General features: G+C 38.1%; 1 protein-coding gene across 1 annotated transcript; it reads left to right on the top strand.

Moving 5' to 3' along the window:
* The first annotated feature begins 1,683 nt into the window (after positions 1 to 1,683).
* LOC124860856 lies at positions 1,684 to 4,398 on the top strand. Its single transcript, XM_047354453.1, has 6 exons — positions 1,684 to 1,711; positions 1,839 to 2,174; positions 2,738 to 3,091; positions 3,196 to 3,312; positions 3,491 to 3,543; positions 3,652 to 4,398. The coding sequence occupies exons 2-6, from the start codon at positions 1,976 to 1,978 to the stop codon at positions 3,775 to 3,777; spliced, it is 849 nt and encodes a 282-aa protein (XP_047210409.1). The 5' UTR covers positions 1,684 to 1,711; positions 1,839 to 1,975; the 3' UTR covers positions 3,778 to 4,398.
* Positions 4,399 to 13,799: the final 9,401 nt, after the last annotated feature.

Here is a 13,799-nt window from a genome sequence, read left to right as displayed (position 1 = left end):
AAGATGAAGACATTGAAGCTATGGACTGGCCCACCCGTTCCCCAGACCTGAATCCGATTGAGCACATCTGGGACATCATGTCTCGCTCCATCCACCAATGTCACATTGCACCACACACGGTCCAGGAGTTGGTGGATGCTTTAATCCAGGTCTGGGAGGAGATCCCTCAGGAGACCATCCACCGTCTCATCAGGAGAATGCCCAGGCGTTGTAGGGAGGTCATACAGACACGTGGAGGCCACACACAATACTGAGCCTCATTTTGAATTGTTTAAAGGACATTAAATCAAAGTTGGATCAGCCTGTAGTGTGTTTTTGTACTTTAATTTTGTGTGTGACTCCAAATCCAGGCCTCCATTGGTTAATAAATTTGATTTCCATAGATGATTTTGTGTGATTTTGTTGTCAGCACATTCAACTTTGTACAGAACAAAGCATTCAATGAGAATATTTCATTCATTCAGATCTAGGATGTACATATACATATATATATATATATATATATATATATATATATATATATATATATATATATATATATATGTGTGTATATATATATATATGTGTATATATATATATCGGCCCACAAGTACGGACTTGGAAGGATCCAGCCCCTGAATTGGGACACACCCTCGCCCTGCACATGGATCCTCCTCCTTCCTGTATATTGCTCAATAGTAGAGGAGCTGGTGAGAAGAAGGCAGCCCTCCTCATTTGCATAATGAAGGAGAAATGCATACGGTAAAGGAAAAAGAGAGACGAGGAAATGTAAAAAGAACAAAGGCATGTGTAAGGAAAAGGAAAAAGAAAATATGCACATTTCTTGATGAAAATGCATGTCTGAGGAAAAGGAAAAACAAAATATATATACTTCTGCTTTTATTGTTAATTTTGTCAGGATCGGTCCTTCATATTAATTGACGAGATGCACCATGGTGCTCCTGGAACGCGTTACCCTTAATCTTTCATGTTGTGCTGCTGCAGATTCTTGAGAGATGATTATTTGTCAATTATTAAATTGTTTTTGTGAAGATTCCAGGGAAAAATTCACTCTCTTCATTGTTTGCTTCCAAAGTATTCACTCATGTTTTTAGCATAGATGACCTTTGCATAAGAAGCTCTCACCCCATACTTTGTTTTGTGTCACCAGTAAATATCCACATCTGTTTAGAACCATAGAGTGACGAAAGTGCGGTAACACCTGCAGCATCAGCATCCTTATATGGCATTAAATTCTTGTTTGCTGTGTTGTCACATAAAATACTGTTGTAATCTATGAACTGAAAATGTTCTAATTATCTGTAAACATTGTTTACCTTACAGACTAAACAAAAGCTAACCTGCTGGTGGTGCTAGTGAAAAACCCATGGCATAAATAAACATGGTACAATTACCTGCGTAAGAAAGTTTTACCATGTTGGGCTCCTAATAGTTATGAATCCGTCTTGACCCAAGAACTACTCAGAGATAAAAAAAAAACAAACAAAAAAAAAAACACACAACATATAAGTGTAGACACAACACCCAGAAAGAAGGTCATTGTACAAACAGGAAATTCCCTTTGAGTGTATATTCTGCGACAACCAATCAGATGTATTTGACAGTAGGGATCACCACGCCTCCCCCTGTTACTAAAGGATCCAGAATCAGAATGAAGACAGTATCACAATGATTCTGCTTTGGCTTACACTGTTACTTCTTCATCAAGGATGTAAGTACTATATGTATACATTTTGAAAGATTAATTTGTTATCACGTATTTGAAATTTAATTCTCTTTCATGCTGTCCTTTATTGTTTCACGTGCTTTTCACTTGCTGCTCTTTCTCCACATTGCAGATACTTTGGTTCCAGTGGTAACAGTTGAACTCGGTGGACCCGTGACTTTGACTTGTGCTTTTACTGACCAATATCAGGGCAATGCCTGGCTTTACTGGTACAAGCAGAGCACAGGAGACACTCTGAAATTAATTGTGATGCAGTGGAAATTAATGAACCCCACATATGGACCAGAATTCTCTGCTTCAAGATTGATTGTGACAAACAGCAAAGAAATGAGCAATCTAACAATTTTGAAAACATTGCAACAAGACGGGGGAATGTATCACTGTGCTCAAACAGATCTGTCTGGATCTTTCTGCACTGGGACCTATTTGTCAATAAAAAGTAAACAAGGTAAAAAAAAATCTCAGAATTACATTGTGTACATGTAATCCTTGGACATAGATGATGAAGAGTATTCATTTTATTTTTAAATTATTTTTTAAATTTAGGCCAAAAAACATTCAAAATATTTTTTAACAAATGTTGACTGAAACACAACATTTATAAAATGTTTGCAAAATATTTTGCATAGAAAAGTTGCTTACACTAATTTGCAAAGCTTGTTGTACAGTATTTTTTTTTTCAATAATATCTAAGCCGTTAGCCAAATAAAACCAATTGCTCATTTAATCTTTTTATTATTTGTAATCTTTTATGTGTGAGGGAGTACTTTAATTAATAAAAATCAGATGTATCACAGTTATTAGTTAGTAATAGATTGTATCTGTCCCACATGCAGTGTTTAATCATAATAAAACAGGTCATATCTTCCACTTATTTAAAACAAAATAACTTCAATGTATTTTATAAGATGAAAGTTACTACTGCAGTATTCCAATTTTTATTTTTTCACTTAGCTGTACCTGATGTACATTACCATGATAAAAGTATTATTATTACTTATTTTTTTATAGGAAATTCTGAGAGTACCTTGAGCTACAGGGTTGTTCAGCAGCCGACAGTTTCTCACCATCGTCATCCTGCAGACTTGGTGACCCTGCAGTGTTTAATCTTGTCTGATTCAAAAAACACAACCTGTTCAGGAGATCCCAATGCGTTCTGGTTCAAAACCAGATCAGATAAAGCCTCTCCAGATGTTATCTACACTGAGGGTAAAAAAGCTAAAAGTTGTGACAAGAGCTCCGACTCTCACAAATGTTTTTATGACTTCTCTAAGAACGTCAGCTCCTCTGATCCTGGGACCTACTACTGTGCTGTGGCCACATGTGGACAGATACTATTTGGAAATGGAACTCACATTAAGCAAGGTATGACTTTGAATACACCACTTTACATTATATGCGAAATTGCCAATATCGTAAGAAATAATCTTTCTCAGTTGCAATGAGATACTTTTTTCTTTGTTTTCTAGATAAACCTTTTAAAATCAGCATGCTGATGGTCACTGTAATCTGCTTGGTCATTTCTTTAATTGGAAATATTGTTTTAATCTGCTTTCAAATACAAAGATCGGCATGTCAACTTAAAGGTTTGTTTTAGTTACTAAATCATAAAGTTCAGATTTCTGAAGAAGAAAGAAAAAAAAAAAACATAAACTTCATAAATTCACAATAAATTAAATAATGAAGACATCATGATATTTTAGCTTTTTTAGAAATCAACATATACACTCAAACTGAGCAATCATGTTTGTTTCCTGTTTATAGAAAGCTCTTCTTCACAGACAAGAAGCAACTTTAACCAAAAACGAGAGGATGTTGTAAGTACTGACACTACTGTAAACTGCCAAATTTGTGGTCTGCAATGCTTAACAGTACAGCTCAACATTACAATATAACTTTGAAAATAAAATGTATTTTCTAAACAGACTGAAGATGGAGCAGATCTGAACTATGCTGCTTTACATTTCTCTGAAGGGAGAGCATCAGGAGGAAAGAAGAACAGACAGTTAATGACTGAAAGTGTGTATTCACCAGTTAAACAATCAGTTTGAATGTGTGTTAACTTGTCTGTAAAACTCAAATTCTGAGATATGAGTTCATTCTGTTCATTCTGTTACTGACCAACAATAAATGTGTGGATTCAGTTTAAACTTCAAATGAGAACGAAGTGTGTAAAATCAGGAATATATGTTTGATATTTTAAAGATTCTGCCTATATGGCAGCTTATGTATGTGAAATACATTAAGAGAAAAATTTAAAATATAAGCAACTTCATGTATTCAGATCCCTTCAACTCTTCAACCTTCTACACTAAATTTATAATTTGCAAAGTTAAGTTCTAAATGCGACCCACCATAAACTGTCTAATTGAAATGTAGTGATGGTGCACCTTTTTAAATTATTTATTGGTTTTCAACTCAAGAATGACCAAAAGGTACAAAAGTCTTGATGCATTCAGTCAAATCCTCATAAAACTGTTTATCATTGTAAACACACAATTAGGCAGCCTCCCCTTGGTTAAAATACAGAACACATAGAGTTGAACCAAATCTTATCCTGTGTACGTTGGCTCTGTTGTGTCATTTACTGGTTTGTTTTGTATCTTATGTCTATTTTATTTCTACACTATTGAACCCTGTTAGAAAGGTGTATTTTTTTAATAAAAAAGTTGGTGTCAGTGCTCTAAAAAAAAACATAAACCCAACTTTAGAATACTTGACATAACGGAAACCAAATAAGCAAGTCATCTGATCTGCCTCTTTTGCAGTCATGATTCCAGCACCACACAGCTTCACTCCTTTCTAACTCTAGCTCTAGTCAGCACCAAGCCTGTTGTGTTTCCATTGACAGCTGAAGGTGAGCTTAAGCGTTGAGCTGTGCCAAGTAAAATAAACACTCACCATCGCACATCATGTCTTTTCAAAAGGTTGGGGAGTACAGACTACACTCTCGTCCACAACTCGTGGGACGATGGCTATGAATGGCATCCATGATTTGAACCACCGCCACGTTTTTGGGTTGACCTGCTCCGGCCAATGTTGTCCTTAATATATTTGTAGTAGCTCTTGAGTCTTTTTAGCTCAAAACACACTGGCATCATACCAATATCCTTTAAGACAGCTTTTGACGGTGACTTAGGCTTTTTTGTTGCTTATGTTATACAGTCTAGTTAAAAAGTGAGCAAGAGAATGTTACTTAAAAGACACACATATGGACTTCATTTTGAATTTAAAAAGGTTATGTTAACTCTCACAAAATGGTCCATATTAATAATATGTAAATGTACATGAAACATATTTTGCCACGGTTCAATTCCGCAAATCGCTACTAAGCGACACTGTGAGCAAAGCTTTCATACAATCTTTGGTCATGCACAGTTGTGCTACAGCAAGAGCTATTCAAAATTTGGCCAAAATCCAACCTTTCTGATGGAAGCTGCCCTGACTTCCTGTTTAATATTATTATGCCTTATTAGATAAGTTTGAAACTTCTGGAGATTGTCAAGGAAAGTTAATCAGCTGAGAAAACTGTCATTTGGTTGTCAGTGGGTGAGGCTAAAACAATGTCATTAATTAACTATTGCAACGTGTTAAGCCTTCGATCATGATGATGCACACAACATTTGGTGTGGATCCTATGATGTATGAGGGGGATATAGCGGTCAAATTTTCTTAGGGGATGCCGTTGATCCAATTTCTAATGTGATCCATTAGAACTGTTTGGGGGACAAAGAAAAACTATTTGAAGCTTGCATGAGTGAGAGTTTAAAAGGAGGACATCTGACAGTGAAACATATGACTTCCTGTTTTAAGTGGGTGGGGCTGCAGTGATGTCATCAGTTGACAGTTCCAATGTGCTCAGCATTTGTCCATGATGATGCATACCAAATCTGAATTGGATCTGATGATGTATGAGGGAGCAAAAGTGTTTGAAGTTTCCTATGGGGCACTATCGATTCAATTTTCAATGTAATCAAATAGAGCTGTTTAGGGGTTCACAAAGACCAACCATAATCAGTTTGCAGTAAATCAGACTTTGCATTCGTAATGTAGAGCCATGGAGTGACGTTGCACTTCACCACATTGCCACTGCCACACCCTCCAGCCAAATCTGTTAGTACTGCAGACCAAGTTACACCATCATGTTATCTGTCTCTGTGGACAGTTTCATGTTGATTAAGTGAAGGGGATCAAATATGGACCTTACAGGTAAAACATTACACTTCCTGCTTTCAGGGGTTGGGGCTTTGATGATGTCAACAGTTGACCATTGAATATTTTTCAAGGCCCAATGTGGATCAGTCCCAGAAGGTAATGTGTCTCTGTGCCTTTCCTTGTAGGAGCTATAACAATTTCGTCTTTTTAGGCGAGAAGTCCGATTTTGAGGCTTGGCCACGCCCATATACTTTCAAGTAGCAAAAAGCTTTTGATAACTTTTGATGCCCAATGCCTTAAGAGCATACTGAGTTATCTTGAAGTCTGTAAGTCAAAAGCTGTAGGAGGAGTTTGTTCAGATGCAACGTAACAGAGAGATAATGGTTGCTTTTATCCAAAATGGCTGACTTCCCGTGGGGTTTGCACAATGGGTCCAAGACACATTTTCGTGGTCTTGAGAAGTTACATATGTGTACCAAATTTCATATTCCTCAGACAAAGCATGGCGTGGGGCTGGTTGTTTTAGTGCTTCTAGGGGGCGCTGTGGAGAAATTAGGCAACGCACCCCAATTATTTCACTGGATATCTTTTGGGGGTTGGACTAATATCAATCATATTGAATTTGGGCCGATCAGATGAAAAATTTGGAAATCAGAGGCAAACGTAAAGCCGTGACGTGACGATGGACTTTGCCACGCCACGCCACCAACGCCAACACCCTCCCAGCCAAACCGCTTAGTACTGGGAACTAACTTAGACCATCTTGTTATCTGTCACTGAGGACAGTTCCATGTTGATTAAGTTATGGTGATCAAATATGGACCTTCCAAAGTAAAACATTAAACTTCCTCTTCTCAGGGGGTGGGGCTTTGATTATGTCAGGATATGACCATTGAATAGTGTTCGGGGATATACCAGAAGGTATCGTGTCTCTGTGACTTTCCTTGTGTTTTCCCACCTGAATGCTCGAAAATACTCAGTTTGCTGACTTCTGAGCCAACTGGCCAAATTTAAATCCAGTCAATCAAAATCTCTAGCAGGATTTCGATCAAATACGGAAGCTATAAATGGCAAAAATGGGGTCCAGATCAAAAACTCAATCCAATCTTGTTTATTGTACGATGTGCAACAGAGTTTTAGGTAGGGCTCTGGCATTTCTACAAGTGTATCAAATTTCATACTTCTACGACAAAGTAAGGTAAATGAGGAGGCCGTTGAGCCATTTTTATTGAGACTTTTGCTAAACCCTTAAAATATGTCAATACACTATGCGTATACAAATTTTGATGACTTTTTGAATATGATTAAGCCTACAAAAAAGCCTATTCATTTGGGGAAAAATAATAATAGTTAACAGAACGATTACTTTTATTTGTTGGTGTTAAACTTGGATAAAAGTCACCTCATTACAGGCAGCTAAAACAATAACAACTAACTAGGCAAGCTAGACTCAAATGCATGACAAAATCCCAAGTCAAAGGGTTTAATTTAAAACCCAAGCTCACTTCACAGGATAACAGTCAAACAGGCAGAGGTCTCCAGCGCACCATTCAGAGGCAGGATCAAAAACCACATAGGGCAGAAAACTCAAAAATGGTCTGGAAAGCTTGCTACTAGAGGCAAGAATTACTGGCATGGAGGGCAGAGTTGTTGCTCGCAGGTATTGGCTGGGGCATCTCTCTCACTCTGCGCAGAGGCGAACCTAAGCTGATTGTACTTTGTGTTTATTTCACTCTTTTGAAACCTGTGCCCAAATCAACGGACCCAGGGAAGCAGAGACGGCTACGACATAGACTACAAGCATGTCTTGAAGACATAAAAACTCGGATGACTTGAAATTTTCTGCTTCTAAATTCAGACAAGACAGAAGTTGCCGTCTTTGGACCGGAGTCTTTAAAAAAGAAACTGCTTAGTCAATCACTTAACCTGAATGGCATTAAATTGACCTCTGGTAATAAAGTAAAAAACCTTGGTGTTATTTTTGACCAGGACCTGTAATTTAAATCCCATATTAAACAGGTTTCTAGGATTTCCTTCTTTCACCTCCGGAACATTGCCAAAATTAGAAATATCCTATCCAGGAGTGATGCTGAAAAACTAGTCCATGCAAGAGAATTTAAGTACACCCTTTCATCAAACCTTTTGACAGGTGGGTGGGACTTCCGGTGAGGGTGGGACTTCCGGTTGGCGCCATGTGGGTGCCATGTGGGCAGGAGGTCACGTGGTCAAGCAGGTGGTGTGTCCAAGGGGGCGTAACCGTGGATGCTGATTGCTTGTCGTCATTAGGGGCGATACCTTAAATGAGTCAATTAAAACACAGGGGTGTGTTTAAGGGTGTTACGGGGAAGGCCTTAAATGAGCCAATTAAAACATACAGGGGTGTGTTTAAAGGAGTTATTAATAATCTGTATGTTTTTTCAGGCATTAATACATCTAAAAACAAAAAAAAACAAAAAAAAGACATGCATCCTTTTATATTTTAAAGGTATAATCAACTTAATGTTGACCTATCACATGAAATCCTAATAAAATGAACTGTGTAACCTGACAGAAATTGTAAGTTAATTTTGCTTTTACAGCAGGACCTATTTTGTTGAATATATGAGCCAGTCTAAATCAGTTCAAAATAGAAAAGACCTAAAAAGTAAATTAAAAGATTGTGCTTCACTACATCGATGGAACGAGAAAAAACCTTCAGCTTCTGCGTCAACATACTGGAAAAGCAGCTGAAAGAGGTAAGACGAATATGAGATTAACAGAAAAAAAAAGAACTTCCGTATACTGTTTCCAAGTTACAAATTGACTAGCAATTATGTGTTTGTTTTTTGAATCATGAGAGACTCCATTTTAGGAAAAAGGAATGATAATTTTAGTTACCTGTAGCTTTTCTAAAACATTTACTTTTCGTCTTTGAACCATAACACTTGTTACATTGAAAATACCAGTACTGACAAGAAAAAATGTCGGTAAATATTTCAGGAAACCCGGAAATTGTGGAATCTACTTCTGATAATAATTCACAAAAGCACAATGACATCTTTAAACGTAAGTAAGTAAGTAAGTATTCATTTTTAAGAAATCATTAAATGCATGTGAATGTTCTCTAATTTTGTTTATATATATTGTTTATATATATATATATATATATATATATATATATATATATATATATATATATATTTGTTTGTCATAGAACCCACCGCTGAGGACCTTGATGATTTCATCTTGACACAATCAGATTATGGTAAGTAAATGTTAAATGCAATAGAATATATATATACATTTATATATTATAGTTAACCCTTGACAATGTTTCAATTTATAGATTTGATGAGAGAGGTAAACCCGAATGATCAAGTTGGAGGGTTCAGCGGCTGGAATCGACAGTCAAAATTGAGAAGGCGAATTATTTCCAAACAAGAAAAAACCCCAACAACATCTGAACTTTCTTCTAACACAGAAATTAAAACTGATTATTTGAATACTCCTCCATCAATTATCATCATTTCCCCTGAAGACACACCGGATAAGTTACCGGCACCACCAGAAAGTATGTCCTAAGAACTAACTATTTTTCTTTGAGAGTGAATGTATTTTAAACCTCAGATAAAAACTGTTTACAGATTCGACTGAGAGCTCTGTGGAAGACACAGCTGTCGAGCAGCAGCAGCAGGGTAGAAAAAAAATAAAAATTAAATAAAAACAATATATATATATATATATGTATTTTAAGCATAGTTCAATAAAATGTCATATAAAACCTGTTTACAGATACATCCAAAGATGCCACATTGAATCCACCCACCAGAAGGTCGCTTTTCAAAGATCAAGACAGCTTTCAGCAGAGAGGCACCGTTTCAGTTCAACAAGAAGTGAAATCTGGAGGTTTTACCGCAAAGAATCGGAGTAAGATAAAAAAAAAAGAAAACTTGTGCATTTTAAAAACAATTTTTTGTCTTATTTATGAACGCTGTGCTGCGCAGCGTAAGATAACTTTTATTGTCTTCTGTTTTTACAGAATATTTAACCCCGGCCAAAAGACAGCGACTCTCTGCGCTACAAAGCAGAGCAACGCTAGTGAGTGGATTAATGAACGGTACGTTTTAATTCATACATACATACTGAATTAATTTGAATTCCTTTGTTTTTTTTCCAGCTTTAATGTGATTGTTTCAATATATATATATATATATATTTATTTATCTATTTATTTATTTTTTGTTCATTCTCCTTACAGAGGTAACGTTGATGGTAGGACAGATTGGCCACAGAAACGGACAGCGCAGGAAGACAGTCTCTACAGCCTCACGGAATCTTCGTAATAAGGCCTCATCGTTAACGCTTCTGGCAGCATGTCAGATTCTGTTAAAGAAGCATTTTGGTGACATCAAGGTGATTTTAAACTGAACTGATCACTGTGTTTTGTTTTTTTTTTCTTTTTTTTTTTCTGTAGGTTAGTTTTATTTTATTTTGTTTCTTATGTTCATAGAAATGGATAACCGAATCAGACTTGCCCTGGATGAAATAAGAAATTTAGTTAATGAACTTAACGAAATTCCCATTAATGCAGAAGTAGCAGATAACATCGTTTTAAATGCATCTCCTGCTAACAGTGAAAATGTAATAAATGAACATCAGCACGGTGACGTTTTAAACGTAATCAATCAGGCTCTTGAAGATTTAATTAGAGCATTGTATCCACTCAGCATTGAGCAAAATGATCCACCTGACACTCATCAGAATCCTTCTACGTCACACGCCGCAGATCGGCACGGTGACGTTTTAAATGTAATCAATCAGGCTCTTGAAGATTTTAATAGAGCACCATCTCCACACAGCAGCATTGAGGAAAATGATTCACCTGACACTCATCAGAATCCTTCTACGTCACACGTCGCAGATCAGCACGGGGGTCATTTCAATACGGACGTAGCAGTTAGTTCTGATCAAATAGGACGAAACCCTCCAGCTGTGGTTGAACGTGAAAATTTTAATAACCATGAAATAAGGAGACCTTTTACCATACCGCCGCCCTGTCCAAGTAACGTTCCAGATTTAGCCGCATTCTATACAGACATCATGCGTATTATCATTGAATTAGCCCACGCTGCGAGATCTTTAACCAGACGTAACGACGTTGTGCAGCTGGAATTAGTGGGTGAAAATCTCAATCGTCACATCACATTTACTGTTACAGATGATGGAAATATGATCCTGCCTGCTTTCGAAAACTTCCTCGACGATTTAGTACAAACGAATGCAAATATTCCTGTAGATAATAACATGGAATTTGTTCTTCAGGTTGTTAATGACCCAGCAGGAGGTTCTAAGCGTAAAGCTGCAGGAACGTTCGACTGTGAACTGTTTAATAAGAAAATGCGTCATTTGTATATTATAAACAATACCGGTAATCAGTTATGTTTTGCAATCAGCCTCGCACACGTCTCTGATCCTGAGCTCACGGATCACCGTGCTGTAGAACTGGGGAGGAGATGGCAGCATCAGGCAGGCCTCGACGAGCAAACAGCAGTTACTTTTAGTGATATTGGTAAATTTGAAACCATTCTGAAGAGAAAAATTGTAGTGTTTCACAGAACCACGGGCTCTACTGCTCTGTGTAAATTTGAGACCAGTTTCCCTGATCGTTCAAACCCTCTGTTTTTGCTGTTATTTCAAGGTCATTACTATGGGATAAAAAATTCTCAAAGGTTTTATGGTGTGCAGATATATTTGTAATTACTGTTACGCCAGCTATGATAATGCAAATACACACCATTGTGAAGGTTATTGTCCAGTGTGTCGAACATATAAATGTATGCAAGAGATTAGCAATCCTGTAAGTTGTGCAGGCTGTCAAAGAATCTGTCGTAATTCCTCATGTTTCAGCAGACACAGGGAACCGCGCATCAGAAATAGTGCTGAAAGGCCTATGAGTGACTGTGAGTTGGTAAAACTGTGTAAAGTATGCAAACGGATATACGTTATTCCAATCAGTAAACCGAATAAACCACACGTGTGTAATGTAAAATGCAGTATTTGCGGTGAAAATGTACCCCCCAGCCTAGACATTACATGCGATGATCATAAGTGTTACATTCAGCCTTGCAGTGCAATTAATCAGCTTGATGATAAACTGATTTTTATGATTTTGAATGCCTCGTCAATGAGAGCGGCGTGCATACCCCCTTTCTGGTCTGTGCTAAAACGTTGAAAGGTGATGAATGGTACGCTTATGGACTGAATTGCACCCAAAAATTTCTCCTGCATTTCAGGAGGCCGAAGTACAGAGGCTTCACCTTAATAGCGCACAATGTGTGGGGGTATGATGGTTACCTGATTCTCACAGCAATGCTGCAGTTAGGCATTAAACCTCATCTCGTCATGGTAGGAAGTAAACTTCTCTGTTTAACCGACCCTGATTACAGGTTAAAATACATTGATAGCCTGTCCTTCATGTGCATGAAGCTTAGTGCCATGCCGAAAGCGTTAGGCTTTACCGATCAAAGCAAGGGTTTTTTTCCTCACCTATTTTCCTCTGAACAACGTCTCCAGTATGTGGGGCCTTTTCCTCCTCCATCCTGCTACGCTGTAGAACGCATGAGTCTTCAAGAACAACAGGTGTTTAGCAGCTGGTACAGAGAAGCGAGCAAAGAGGTCTTTGACTTTAAGAAAGACGCTATTCGTTATTGTAAAAATGACGTTGAAATTCTTTTTCAAGGATGCTTAAAATTCAGAGACGAGTTCTTTAAGGAGACAAGTGTGGATCCGTTTAAAAGTATCCCAATAGCATCAGCCTGCATGAAGGTTTTTGTAACCAATTTCCTTCCTCTTCAAACCTTAGCCATTCCATCACCTCTGGACTACAGACGTAGCAGTAAAACGTTCTCCAGCGCGTCCATTCAATGGCTCGGCTGGATTGCAGACAGCAGAGCCATATTTATCGAGCATGCATTAAATAGGGGTGAAAAGAAAATCGGGCCATATTCAGTGGATGGGTATGCAGAGATTAACGGTGTCAAAGTTGCGTTTGAATTTTACGGCTGTTTTTTCCACGGCTGTAAAAAGTGTTACATGCCTCATGACAAGTGTCCGTTGAGAGGGGTCGCATTTGAACAGTTTTACGCAGCCACTGTTGAGAGAAGCAAGGTGTTACAAACTGTGTACGGCCTTCGTCTCGAAGTCATATGGGAGCATGAGTGGATTGAAATGAAAAAATCCGACCCTGGGGTGATCAGCTTTCTTGAGAAAGTTAATGCACCCGAACCGCTATCCCCCCGGGATGCGCTGTATGGTGGACGCACCTGTCCTATGAAGTTGAGGTACACAGCGGAACCGGATGAAACTGTACACTATGTGGATTACACATCTCTGTACCCTTATGTAAACGCCAACTGCGTTTTTCCCCTCGGACACCCCACCATCATTTACAAAGATTTTGATGACCTCAGCAGCTACCTCGATATAATCAAAGCTGCGGTCTACCCACCACGTAACCTGTTGTTCCCTGTTTTACCTTAAAGAACATCCCAAGGTAAACTTGTGTTCACTCTCTGCCGCACATGCGCTGAAATAAATAACCAGTCAGGTCCCTGCATGCATAATGATGAGGACAGAGCTCTGACGGGAGTTTGGGTGAGAGTAGAACTCTGTAAAGCGTTGGAGTGTAGTTATCGTCTTGCTAAAATCACAGAGGTGTGGCATTTTGAAAAGAGAAGTGATACAATTTTTAAAGGTTACATTCATTGCTTTTTAAAGGGTAAGCAGGAGGCTTCAGGCTATCCGTCTGAAGCAGTGGATCAGGAGAGTAAGTCAAAGTATATAAGCGACTACAAACTGCATCAGGGCATCCAATTAGACCCTGAGAAAATCGAGATGAATCCTGCCAAAAGGCGGGTTGCGAAGTTGTGTTTAAACAGTT

This window comes from Girardinichthys multiradiatus, chromosome 23 (genome assembly GCF_021462225.1).
Source record: "Girardinichthys multiradiatus isolate DD_20200921_A chromosome 23, DD_fGirMul_XY1, whole genome shotgun sequence".
Taxonomy (NCBI): domain Eukaryota; kingdom Metazoa; phylum Chordata; class Actinopteri; order Cyprinodontiformes; family Goodeidae; genus Girardinichthys; species Girardinichthys multiradiatus.
Note: the sequence above shows the minus strand (reverse complement) of the source record. Positions and strands in the feature narration are given on the sequence as shown.

Excerpts from the sequence above, each read along its gene's own strand:
- LOC124860856 (XM_047354453.1), top strand. The coding sequence starts at position 1,976 with ATGCAGTGGAAATTAATGAACCCCACATATGGACCAGAATTCTCTGCT. Across the intron at positions 3,092-3,195 it reads TGGAACTCACATTAAGCAAG|ATAAACCTTTTAAAATCAGC; the intron begins GTATGACTTTGA and ends TTTGTTTTCTAG. Across the intron at positions 3,544-3,651 it reads ACCAAAAACGAGAGGATGTT|ACTGAAGATGGAGCAGATCT; the intron begins GTAAGTACTGAC and ends TTTTCTAAACAG.